At 35.7% G+C, this 13274-nt stretch overlaps 1 protein-coding gene across 1 annotated transcript; it reads left to right on the forward strand.

Moving 5' to 3' along the window:
- The first annotated feature begins 707 nt into the window (after positions 1-707).
- LOC137930487 (uncharacterized) lies at positions 708-12739 on the forward strand. Its single transcript, XM_068773751.1, has 7 exons — positions 708-1183; positions 3444-3676; positions 5087-5190; positions 7386-7536; positions 8238-8429; positions 8684-9379; positions 10434-12739. The coding sequence occupies exons 1-7, from the start codon at positions 975-977 to the stop codon at positions 10664-10666; spliced, it is 1818 nt and encodes a 605-aa protein (XP_068629852.1). The 5' UTR covers positions 708-974; the 3' UTR covers positions 10667-12739.
- Positions 12740-13274: the final 535 nt, after the last annotated feature.

Genomic DNA, 13274 nt, shown 5'->3' on the forward strand with positions numbered 1-13274 from the left:
AATTGGTTTTTAAATAATTACAATTATTATGATCAAGCCCCATTTGTGCTGTTACTTTGTAAAACGATTTCAATAACAATATTTTCGTTAGTTACAATGATTAGTTTTTTATGGTTTTATTACACTGATTAGTCTAATTAAAATAATTCTGCATCATTTTCAATAGTAGAAGCAGATTAATTTTATATTGACAGAAACAAAAAAATAAAATTCACCTTTAGATTTATGTGTTTATATAAGTTGTGAATATGTTTCTTGATTATTACTGAATTCTAATTGCAAAAGTATCGTATTGTTTATTGTAGTTTATGAAAGTTAAAATTTTGTAAGCTATTTATTTCGTTCACGGTAGAGCACAAAACAGTGAATTTAACATAGCCTACATATTTAATATTGCAAAATAAATATTATTGGGCTTAATAATATTTTTTTAAATTATTAAATCTAACTCTCTCTAACTATCTCTATTGTAGTAGCAATGAAATGTGAAGATTTTTTAAAAATTATTGTTGTTATTAGCATTGGAAGCTGTTTAAGTAAACTTAAACTTTAAAATATAGTGTTACAAAAGTAATTGCTTATTTTCATGCTACTAGATTTCCGTTGTATTAGAAATATATATATAAAGTCAACTTAAAATTTTTATTCTTGACATCCCTGTTGCTTTGTCTCTGGTTAATTTTATTGAAACTAAAAAATAACAAATACCTACTACTTCATACAGGATTTGTTTGCTACCATTCTCATTAATGGTTTAGCAGTGAAACTGAAATCATTGCTCTATAAATTAATAATACACACTCGTCGATAACTTGCATTTCATATTGATTATTTAAGAAAATTCGATATTTGTGGATATATCACATGTAAAATTGGATCCGCTTCAAAATATGTGGAAAAACAACCGTGACGTCACAATTTCTATCAGTTGAGGTGCAGGTCTTATTTTTGTGGTGTAGAGTGAAATTAGCAAGATGGGCGGCGCGGTGAGCTCGGGGCAGGACAATAATGAGCTGGTGGACAATTTAATGAACGGGAACTACATCCGTAGCCCGCGGGTGGAGCGTGTCTTTCGAGCGGTGGACCGTGGGGATTACATGACCCAGGGGTCCAGACACCAGGCTTATAAGGATCTCGCATGGCGTCACGGTCCTATGCACTTGTCTTCACCATGTATATACTGGTTAGTGGGTATTTGCTATAGACATTTACTAAAACTGTTAAGAAAAAAATATCATTTTTATAGAAATTTATAAATATCCTACCATATGTCTACGAATTAAAACTATGAATACGCGTAAAAGTAACATTAAATGTCAAAAAACGATATATTCTTACAGAGTAGAACATAGACACTATGAGTAACATATGTTAAGAAATGGTTTTGGTGGTGTGAATAAACATTTATGAAATTATCACCATAACGAGCTTCGTACTTGGGAAACCACCAGCTTGGCTAGATAGACTATGTGATTATTCTCACAAAATATTTTTTTTTGTAACATGACAAAATGAACACTTATCCTAATTCACTGTATCCATTATTATTTAAGAACTTAATTTAAAGATTGCCCGCTGGAGGAAACATTTTGACTATTAGGTTTTTTTGGGTGTCTAAAGTTGGAAGTCACATTTTGCCTCTTACATGGGATCACTCTTCTTCTGTTTGGTTTTTATCTTGTTTTATATAGAAATTTTAAATTTTATTATCTATAAAAAACATATATCAGAACCGCTACTCATGTAGCAGTTTGTACTGTATTTTTAATGTACTGTGTACCTGAATAAATACATAAGAAAATATACATAAATATTTGGACAAAAATTACCAGTATATTAACTGAATTTTCATATTGCACGGAAGAATAGGAAAAAACTTCTGATAACACTGGTTGCCATGCTTAATTTTAAGTTCAAACACTTCCAAAATTAAAAACTTTTTGCTCCATGATTAGTGACTCTTGTGGGTAACTGTGTTAAGATTTACAATAAATGATCATCCTTTTATGTAGTGTTTCTGAATTATTTATTAGATATGTCTAATAGATTTAAAACAACATGGTCAAGGTTGTGAGAAGTAGCTGGATGCTGGCACTACGAGATCAGTCATCATGACTATCGCTGAGGGAGGCACAAGTCATGCAGTGTCTCTCTTTTAATGAACAAAATTATTCAGTAAATGTGATAGGTAAAAATAGTTTCACCCGAAGTCTATTGTTTTCTCTATGCACAAATTAAACACCTAGTATAACAGTTTAATATATTTATTTAATTCTACCTGTGCCCGCAACATCCTCTGAATGTAATTTAACAAAAAAATAATAATTATTTTAGTGTTTTTCTGAAATAAAAGTATTCTAAGTTACACATTATTACATCAGCTATCTGCCAGTATAAGCCCCGTTAAAATCTGTCCAGCTATTTCAGAGATTGGCTGCAATAAATGGACAAAAATATAATTTTGGTGTATGTGACATATGTTTATTTATATACATGTAGTAAAAAGCAGTTACTTGCTTATTACAAACAAACAATCTAATTTTATTTATTTGTATAGATTATAATTGAGTTACAGGTATTCTAATTTGAAATTCCTGCCTGTCTTTATAATCTATCTTCGACAATGTATAATAAAACAATCTATAATAGACTCAAAAGTAATTTTGTGTGTATTTTTGTGAATGAGAAAATCATAGTGATATTATCTGTTTTTTTCTTAATCATAATGTTTAACCCTGTGCACTCGAAGATATTTCTGTGCAAACCAACCAGCAACTCGAGACATTTTGCAACACTCTTGTTAAATTGACTACCTCCAACATATTACAATACCATGTCATTTGCTGTCTTTTGCCATGTTCATTTTTTTGAGAGCAGATTTGCAATCTTTCCTAACTCCTGTTAGGATGACCTTCAGCTTTCCATTTAAGCAAATGTTTTTGGAATTGATGATTGAAGTTGAATATTGAGCTCGTAGTAATGGGCAATATTGAGTCCATGGTAATGGGGATAAAAGCCTTAAATTTTACTTGGACACTTTGCCGCAGCTTTCAAGGTAGAACTAAGGCAAATATGCAATCCAGTTCATGGTTGGTAATTTATTTAAGATAAAAGAGTTTCATCTGAATTTGAAGGTACATCATTGTACACTTTATAAGATTATGCAAAGTATAGGAATACTCATAGAAAGAACAAAATATAATCAATTACTGCTGCACTTTAAGTTAATGGTGAGTGAGACACATCCCTTGAATGCAAAGGGTTAATAGTGACAGTAGATATGGCAGGAATGATAATCTAGAAAATATATTTCTTTTCCTTATTTTACATTAGAATATTTTATTGTAATTGAATGTTACTTGGATCACTATGGTTTTCTTCACAGGCATATAAAGTTTTTAAGCTAAGATATTTTACTCTAAAAGATTTCTTTGTTTCTATAGTGAAGTCCTGGAAGGACTGGAAATGAGGCCGGGCTTATCATTTCTGAATATTGGCTCCGGGATGGGGTACCTCAGCACCATGGTGGGCCTCCTGCTGGGTTCAAGTGGCATCAGTCATGGTGTGGAGATCCATCCGACGGTTGTGGAGTATGCTATTGAGAAGAATACCCAGTTTATGGGACAGTCTCCAGTACTAGATGAATTTGACTATTGTGAACCGAAATATTTTCTAGGTGGGCAATTTTGTATAATTTTTTTAAATTTAATTTATTGAATTGATTGAAATTGATATAGGACAGCATATGCTAGAACCTAAGAGTAGAAGAGCAGTGGGAGGTGTGGTTCTCAGCAATTTAATGAGATTTTTACATATATTGGAAGTACAGTTAATCAATTGATACTATAGATGTATAAGTGGTAGATAGATCTTGAAGAACTTATGAAGTGCAGTAGTCTCTTTGATGCTACCCTATGATGATCCATACATGTTGCTACAGCGCTGCAACAAGTTATTCAAGTGTCAACTACCACTTGTGTTACTCAAGCCAATCAAATTCCTCGGAAAATCCCAGCTCCCATGGTAGACCTGTTGGTAGCCCTGAAGGGTGCTACCTCCGCAGACCGGAATAGTAAATGAGCAACAGAATCATCTTTCAGGCACACCCTGCACAAAGGACTACCTAACAACTTATGTAAATATATGTTTTTTAAAAAGACCATGTCCAATTAAGTTCCCTGCCACAAAGCATAGTCATAATTGGAGCAGGTCGAGTCCAATTTCTATGACAATGTAATTAATAAATCAGGTGAATAGTAATTAAAACAATTACCTTTTGGTTTTGTTACCAACCTATTTTTTACGCTCCAGACTTACAAATAATTATTCTATTTAAATCACTTTTGTGACTTTTATTAATTTGCATAAAAATTTATGATTATAGTTGATGTCTTGACCTAAAGAAATATTAAGAAGTGTTTTCATGGGTATTTTTTTAATAGGTTGATGTAACATTTTATCAATGCAATTTAAAAATTCTTCCTCTTATTCACTATAAGTTTTTGTGTCTGTTTTCTTTAAACATTGAAACATTGGATACATTTTTAGTTTTACAAACTTAATATGTTTCAATCGCAAGTTAAAAGAAGGTAGTCCAAAAGTATGGGATAATAAAGCGAAAAGTGAAATAATATAAAAGCGAGGTAATGTGTGTACACCATACAAAGGACAGATGTTATGTCTGTTTGTAAATGCATCCTTTTTGTTATTACTGACCAATGCAATGCATTTTGTAGTATCAACATAAAATTTTATCGATTTTTAAATTGACCTCTGGTGGTTCTTATGGCTCTGTTCTTGTCAAAGTTGTTTTTAATGCATCATATATAGGATGACAGAGTTTTTATACAAAAAAGGTTTTATACCTATTTTCAATAATTCATTTTTTTAAATTTCACTTCTGGCAATATTTAAAGCATTTAACCAATCAACCTGTATATTTATGTATATGTATTTGTGGAATGAATGAGATACTGGCTCATTCGGGAATTTGTATTTCAAAATACTATATAGTTCAGTGTTGTTGTGGGTAGAATATGTATTAATTAAAATGAAAAGTAAATTTTACTTGTGACTTCACATTCAGGCAATGGACTGTGTTTGGCGCCACTACAAGCGCCCTATGACCGGGTGTACTGCGGAGCTGGATGCCCCGTCGAATATACGGATTACCTAAAGCAACTTATAAGGGTATTTATATTGTGTTACTTGTTTATTGGGAATATAAATGATGATTTCTAGTTTTAGACTTTGTTGATAATACTATAGTGATGTGTATCGTCATGTAGGATACAGTGATGAACTTTCAATTAGATGAAGTAGGATATGGTGATAAATACAATGCACATTATTAAAAATAGCATACATTAAAAAGATAAGAGTTGCCCAATTTAACTTAGTATTGCATGAGGCAATACCAGGATTGAAATAATTTAATGTTTTCCTAATTTAAAAAAATCTTGCCTTAATATAACTGGTTGGAAGCGACCAGTATCGAGTTTCTGAACAACCTTGACAAGGTTCTTTTCACCTTGTCAGTGAATAAAAGATGCGCTTGAGTGTCTGTGGTGTTCACTCCAGAAACTTGAAGCCACTGTGGCTATCTGTTTTGTAACTTTGCCTGTATTCAGTGACATCCTGCAACTTTATGTCGTCGGTTCACTTAGTGGGGGGTTTATCTGCGTCGCGTCCAGTTCGTGGTCGCCGCTCAAGGACCTTTGAGCTCTAACAGCCTTCGGATTTGGCATTTCTTCGACTCATCTCGTTGACTTTAATTGCTCTGTGGATCTCCTATTTTTTTTTTCGTTATTCCACAGACATTAGCGTCAGTGCCTTTGTTTTTACAACTTTATTTTTACATATGCACCCTATCTTAATATATATAAATCTCGTGTCACAATGTTTATACTCAATGGACTTCTAAACCACTTAACCGATTATAATAAAATTCGCACACCATGTGCAGTTCGATCTAACTTGAGAGATAGGATAGTTTAAATCTCAAATTATAGTCGCAATTTTAATTTATTGCTAATTATTGTCTGTTATTATTTGACAGTCACAATTATCTGTTAACTCCAAATGATTCTAACAGATGTCGATACCTTTCGACTGGGTTGAGTAAGTAATCAATAGATGGCGCTGCTATGGTAAATCTACGAACGTGTCATATAAGCTACATTTTAACAGCATAATTACCACGTGTTGTTGACGCTATAAAATTAATTAAATTTATTTTGTAGTGAACGAAATACCGTATAATTCAATTATTTCCACTTTTTAAATTTTCACAGCAACGCGTGGCTGGGTCAGCTAGTATATATATATAAGCAAGTGAAGAGCAACCTATGTACTAAAATACAGAAATAATAATGAATGATTAATGTAGTTATTTAAATTTTTTTTGTATTTTTTCCAAAAAAAAAAACAATCTGCTTATTTATTGCCATTAAGGCGGAACAAAGTTCGCCGGGTCAGCTAGTTACATATATATATATATATGTTACATATATATATATATATGTTACATATATATGTATATATATAAAACATAATTAAAACTGAAGAATATGTGTGGGGCCACGAACAAAGTCCTATGAGTCATGTGAAATCTCTTATTACATCTTACATAGCAAGTTCTTATTATGTTCTCGGAAGGTGTTAAACCTGTGTTTGCAAAGAATCATACGCTGCAAATATTTTAGTTTTTCTTGGAAAAGTATCTTATGTACCGCGGTGGGCTTTCGTGATATAAAACAAAGAGGTCGATATTGAATAAAATGTTAAGTATTTTTACCTACTTGTAATGCAGGGGTGTCAAACTCAAAAGTTAACTAGGGCCGCAAAAAAAAAATTAAATCATTTTTTTTAATGTAATATTCTTCTCATTCGTACACTCTTATTATAGTGAATGTGGTCATGAATCGGTTCTGGTGTTTCACGTTGGTCTAGCTAGGCGTCGCCATGTAGCTCGATGTTTGGCGGATTGATGAGAGCATATACTGAATTAGTGATAGTTTTGATGATGTCTGTCCATGTCGTTGGAACTCGTCCACGAAAGCTCTTACCTTTTACTTCACCCCATCATTAAACGTTCCACTGAGTCCTCCATATTGTAATATATATAAATTTTTTTTTCTTGAGGAGGTCCGGTAAATTGAACGGATGTTTCGAAACAAGTCAAACTAGGTGTCATCGGTTCAGGTAAAGGGGAGGGGGTCCCGGGTCCCCCCTATAAGTTAGTCGCTGTAAGCGGGCAGCACAAGACATCGTGGACGTAGACATCTATTAGCTGATATGAGTGGAATTGGGTTGTGATTTATTTCAAACCAATTTTTTTTCTGTGACACCTGCGCTCCGTGAGAATGTGAGGGATTTCTGTGAAGATCGGTGGTATCCTGGTTATGCCGCTGAAGGATATGCTGCTGCAAGTGAAGAGGCTGGGCGAGAGCGAGTGGTCGACTCGGAGTCTGCTCAACGTGACCTTCGCACCACTTCGGATGCCGGCCTCCGATTCCACGGAGGTCGTCAAGTTAGGTAAGTTTTTTTTATATGGTCTCCGTTGCTAGGACCCTCTCGTTAACCCCTAACTTGGGTGGGACAGGGTCTTTTTTTACAGTTTACTATCTCTCAGAAATTTGTTATTTTCTTTACTTACTTTACACAGGGTAATCAGATATAAGTGAAATGTAAAGGTTTTTACTGACAAATGGGCTATACCATCCCATAACATACATACCCATAACAATTAAATCAAAATCGTCCTATACATACAACGATACGGCATTTCTGAATTTTAATTGAATAGAATTGTTCAGCTGAGATTAAGAGAGGGAAAGAAGGTAGTTGTGATGCGCCGGGTTGACATATCGACGGTCTGTCGGACCCTTCCAGGGGTCTTTAATGACTTCAATAAGGCTGACGTTTGTAACACAGTTAATAAAGAATAGTTAAGGATATACTAGAATTACGCATCGTATATCCCCCCATTGGGGGGCCGACGACGTAATTCGAAGAAAGTCACATGGGGGCAGTGCAAGATCTCTCATCTTGGCGATCTTTACGGTAGGGAGGCCTATATCTTTTGACAAATAAATATAGTATAAAAATATTTACCTGTGTTTTCTGGACCACGTGTCGTACTACCGATAGAAGTATACCGGTGGAAATATTTCGGGAGCAGTAGCAGTAATATTGTGCCGACAGTGTTAGGCTGTAACAAGGAGTGTTTCCTGCAGACGAGCAGGCGCCGCCGCCGCTGCAGCAGTTGGCGCGGCGCGAGATCCGGCGCGCCATCCGCGACCGCCTGCTAGCACGCCACCCCGAGCTGCGCGCGCCGCAGCGCCTGCAGCGTCCCAAGCCCACGCGTGCGCAGCGCCACATGAACCACGCGCCGCGCCGCATCTGCATACCCATCGAAGAGAGGCCAGGTGCGTAACAACCCCATTTGCATACTCATCAACGAGAGATCAGGTGCATTTGACTCCCTCTCGATCCATATACCCACCACGGAGAGGCAAGGTTCATCATGTTCCTCGCCCTATTTCTTTCTCCACAGAGATTATCGTGCCTTTATTTGTTTCAAAATACAATTGATCCTCACTTTACAATTGGTCCTCCCTCCTACCCACTTGTCAACAACTTATTTGACACTCCGACTAATACTGACGTTCCATTTCTGCAGCACAATTTAACATGCTGCACGACCTGGATCGCGAGGACGGAGCCAACGAGATGAACGCGCTACTGAGTCTCGTGCTGAGCATGGGCGAAAACCGCGTGGCAGGCGCGCTGCGCTTCGACGGTGGCTCCGAGTCCTCCGTAGACGAGGACGAGCCCCTCTTAGAAGAAAATGCCGAGGTCGAACTGGACCCCGAAAATGATGATCCGGACCCTGGCCCCGATCCTGACGACCCTCTACAGCGCCGCATCAATGTGGTCTTCCGGAGCCTGCTCAACGAGCGCAACGACCCGGACAACGATGTCTCACGATCCCTGACCTTTGCCATTCGCGACTCCGATTTAACTGACGCGCGTCTCCCTGACGGCGACCCCGAGAACGGCCCCCCGGCCAGCTCCATGGCCGATGTGGAGGTGTATATCGATAACCCAGACCAGGTACCCGGTACCTCTAGGTTCCACATGCAATGGGAGACGCCGACGTCTAGTAAACGGGAGACCAGCGAGGAGACGGAACTTGGCCGCAAGGGTAGCGATGAGAAGCGCCAGAAGCTGGACAGCGGCATCGGGGAAAACTCGCCCTCCAGCTCCTCCGACAGCAAGGACAAGTGCGCCGACACCGAGTTCGCTGACAACGAGCACCTCGACGACTCGCATCTCTCCGACAGCCACACCGACACGGAGGTTCAGGTGGATGCAGGTGATTTTCCTATTTAATTAAAAATCATTATCATTTTAGATATAAGATATTCACTACTTGGCAAAAGCCTAATTCAGAGATTTCCCAATAGAACCAGGAAATGCTGGAAGCTTGTCAGTGTGTGGCTCGCCTTTTTATTAATAATATTTAAGTGTTAAACTGTTTTGGCATATGATAGCCCCATTCCAAGTATATCACTGCTGAATCTCATGATCATCTTGAAACAATGGAACTCATGTTATTTAACCAAACAGGTGAAGCTATTACAGACTATCTAACAGTTCCTTTGTGAAGGTATTTATGCGAGGTAGTTGAGGATGTATTTTGGTAAATTTTTATTGAATTTTTTATATAAATAAGGTATATTGTAGAAACCGTACATATGTCAATTGCCACTGTTTATACCACATATATGCCATTTCATTTATTTACAACCTAATTTCTTAATGAACTTTTGGTAAAGCTTTATTTAAATATTTAGAATAAAATATCATACCATTTGAATTCATTATTGCAATAATTATATTTTATTACCACACTATTTTTTTAAAATATTGCAACAAAAAAAGTTAATATTAGTCAACATGTGTACCAGCATGTTGGGTTATGTCCCGGACTAACAAGTCAGTGCAGATGTAGCATACATATTTTTTTATTACTGTGGCCTCCGCTATTGGGGACCTCTCATACTCCCCTATCTGATTTTGAGACAGGGCTTATTCCTTTTTTTATTTCTTTACTCTTTTAATCGTCATATGATCTAACTTTCCTATTTTTTTATTCTGTAACTCTAGTATTCCTCTACACACTTATTTTTTTTTCTCATCACCTTCTTCACTTAGTTCCTGAAATATTTACACCGATTTAGGTAAATATCACGTTTTTTCGGTTTTAGATTTATTTTTATGCTATATTGTTTTGAATTCATATTTCTTATACTTATTTAACACGGGTTACATATTCATATCTATATATAACCCGTGTTTTAAATTTTAAAATATTACTTCTGATATATTTATAGTACAAATGTTGCAAATACTCGTCTATGTTCTAGGACCACGGCGTCATCAGAAGCGCACGCGGCGGCTGAGTCCATGCTCATCCACTGACGAGGATGCTACAGAGAATGAGCCGGAGGAGCAGAGGCGACGGCGCAAGAGGCGCGTGGTGTCACGCCAAGCACAACCGTACAACGCACGCTTCTCTGTACTCATGAAGCGGTGCGTGCGCTCCCTGCCGCTGCCCTGTGTACTCCAGAAGTACGTCAACCTCGGACGCAGCTTCTAGGCGCCACCTGTCACGCGGGACGGACCAGAATCTTCTAGAACCATCGCTGATAAACAACTATTTTATACATAGTGGTTATACAAATACAATAACCAATATGTCCAATGAACACAGCCCAAATGCTCCAAATATAATGCATCATCATCATCAGCTCTCCAACGTACTGACGCTGTGTCTACCGGCTTGAGAACGCCACCTTAAAAGCTTTCAACCAATATGTCCAATGAACACAAAAGCCTCAAAAATCAATATTTGAAACATACGTCTTGGAGCGTTACATGATCATCAAAGTAATTCTGAAATTTTCTAAGCCTTTGAAACTACATGATTCTTCAGAAGTAAACCAACTTCGGTCACCACCATGTGCATATCACCATGTATGGTTATGATAAGAAGCTTCATAAACCCAAACTGTACTATCATTACGGATACATCATTTAATGTAACAAAAAAGTCTGAACAGACAACAGTGCCTAGTTGAAAACATGATAATGCTTCTCTGTAATGTGAAAATAAGATATTTTAAGTGTTTGTCTTAGAGAACAATAAAGCTAAATAATTTATATTCCTAATATGTCGCAAATGTGTGAAATAAATTCAAGAAAAATAGTTTACGGTGAAAGTATTTCAGTGTATATCTACCATGGTGTTCAGCGAGATCATAGTGAGTGAATATACATAACTAACACTACCTTTTATATTTAAGTATCATAAATAAATTTCATGTTCACAAATTTAATGCAAGTTTGCTGTAGTTTGAATTATTTAATATCGAAGTGTTGGTTTCATTAGACCTTGTTCCTTAATGCAGGCAAAAATAGAAATTTCTGTTTGATACATGTAAAATTAATATATCTTTTCATTGTATAAAAACATACCACAAACAGATGGCACTGGTTATGTACGAAATGTTACCGCCCCTGTTATAAAATTACCATTTGAATCGCTACACATTTATATGTAAACATACAGATAAAATAAACAGTAATTTTTCAATCTCTACCATGGAGGTTCTCAGGCTTTGGTAATGTTTTACTGTACACATTTGAAAATGATATATCATATGTGCATTTAAATGCTTGTGGTTTTAAGAAAAATATAACATGATAATTACATTTATTAAGACAATAACTGACATGGTTATCTTAAGATTTATCTGTTCTTATATATCTCATGTGAGTCTTGTCAATGGTCATTTTCATATCTCGCTACTTAAGGCAGAGACTAACAATTCTATGACCACAGTATATAAATATAATTAACTTGGTTAGAAGTTTATTATAGATTATAAATGATCTTTTAATAAATATACGCGAGGTTTATGAAACCAGAGGACTTTAATTCGGTTTCTTAGTCTTTTAGTAAATAATTGGTAGTTTGTAAAAAGCATATTTTATTCTGTAGTTACAAATAAGTTTTCCTTTAGCAAATATTACTGCCCGTATATAGAATCTGATAAGTTATATAAGTGCAAATATATTTGCGTTCTGAAGATAGATCAGAGGATATCCTTAAGGCAGGAAGGAATCTTCTGGACCGTCTGAGTCATGGACGTCGAAATATACTGATTTTCAAATTTAGAATTATAAATGGATTCTTTTCATCTAGTGTATTCATTCAACACATGTATTTTTTATTTTTAACGGCAGTGTACATTTAAGTGCACAAAAATATAAATTAGTGTGTACTTACAATAACTATGTTGATAATTATTACTAAGATATATAGATATATGCATTTCAAGTTTATATAACGTTGGAAGCAACTGATTTCTTCTTTTTTCTAAAACAAACTTGTAATTTAAATATGATATCTATTGACAAAATTTATTTTTTAATGTGACAGTTAAATTTAGATGGGCCGCAGAAAAAATTGGCAAATTTAAATGATTATTAAGACTGAGTTAGTTTTTGAAATCATATTTAGTTGTAATTAAAAAAAAAATATTAGTGAATGTGTCTTGACAGACGGAGTTTCTTTTTTTTTTTCTATAATTCAATAAGATGGAGCCATTTGTTTTGAAAAAAAAAATGATTATTAATGTATATATAACATGTTCGTTTTTGTTGCAGTTAAAAATACAAGTATACTATGAAAATGTTGTTTCATTTACTACATAATAATGGATAATTAAAAATACTTTATAATTAATTAACATATAGAGTACACGGCGATAAATATTGCGCATCGACCTTTAGAAAGAGACAATCGGCTAATTTCGGCTTCGTAGAGCGTTATCTCTTTCCCACACTACCTATGCTTCGTTTTGTCAGTCGTGCGACAGAGATTTACCGATATACCAGAGATTAGCCGATTGTCTCCTTAAAAAGGTTGATGTGCACGAAATTAACATCTTGAGTCTTTTGCGTATTTTGCTCGCACGAGACTCAAGATGCGATTGCAAGATTCATCCATGTGAATAGGGCAACCGCCGCACAGATACTGGCGTACAAGCTAAGGATGCCAATGTGGAGTGGGGTTGAGGAAGTGGTCCCATGAACCATAATTTTAAAACCGAACATTGCAAAACACTGCAAAAACGTGAGCAAAGAAATTGGAAAAACAAAACTACCGATGTTAATGTCTGTGGAATATGGACTACTTAAAA

Source organism: Battus philenor, unplaced genomic scaffold (genome assembly GCF_028537555.1).
Source record: "Battus philenor isolate CCGP_79_NKW_IND1 unplaced genomic scaffold, ilBatPhil1.0.hap1 SCAF_6, whole genome shotgun sequence".
Taxonomy (NCBI): Eukaryota; Metazoa; Arthropoda; class Insecta; order Lepidoptera; family Papilionidae; genus Battus; species Battus philenor.

Coding starts and splice junctions, on each gene's coding strand:
- LOC137930487 (XM_068773751.1), top strand. CDS start 975: ATGGGCGGCGCGGTGAGCTCGGGGCAGGACAATAATGAGCTGGTGGAC. Junction 5,191..7,385: donor ACCTAAAGCAACTTATAAGG/GTATTTATATTG, acceptor ATTTCTGTGAAG/ATCGGTGGTATCCTGGTTAT. Junction 8,430..8,683: donor ACCCATCGAAGAGAGGCCAG/GTGCGTAACAAC, acceptor CCATTTCTGCAG/CACAATTTAACATGCTGCAC.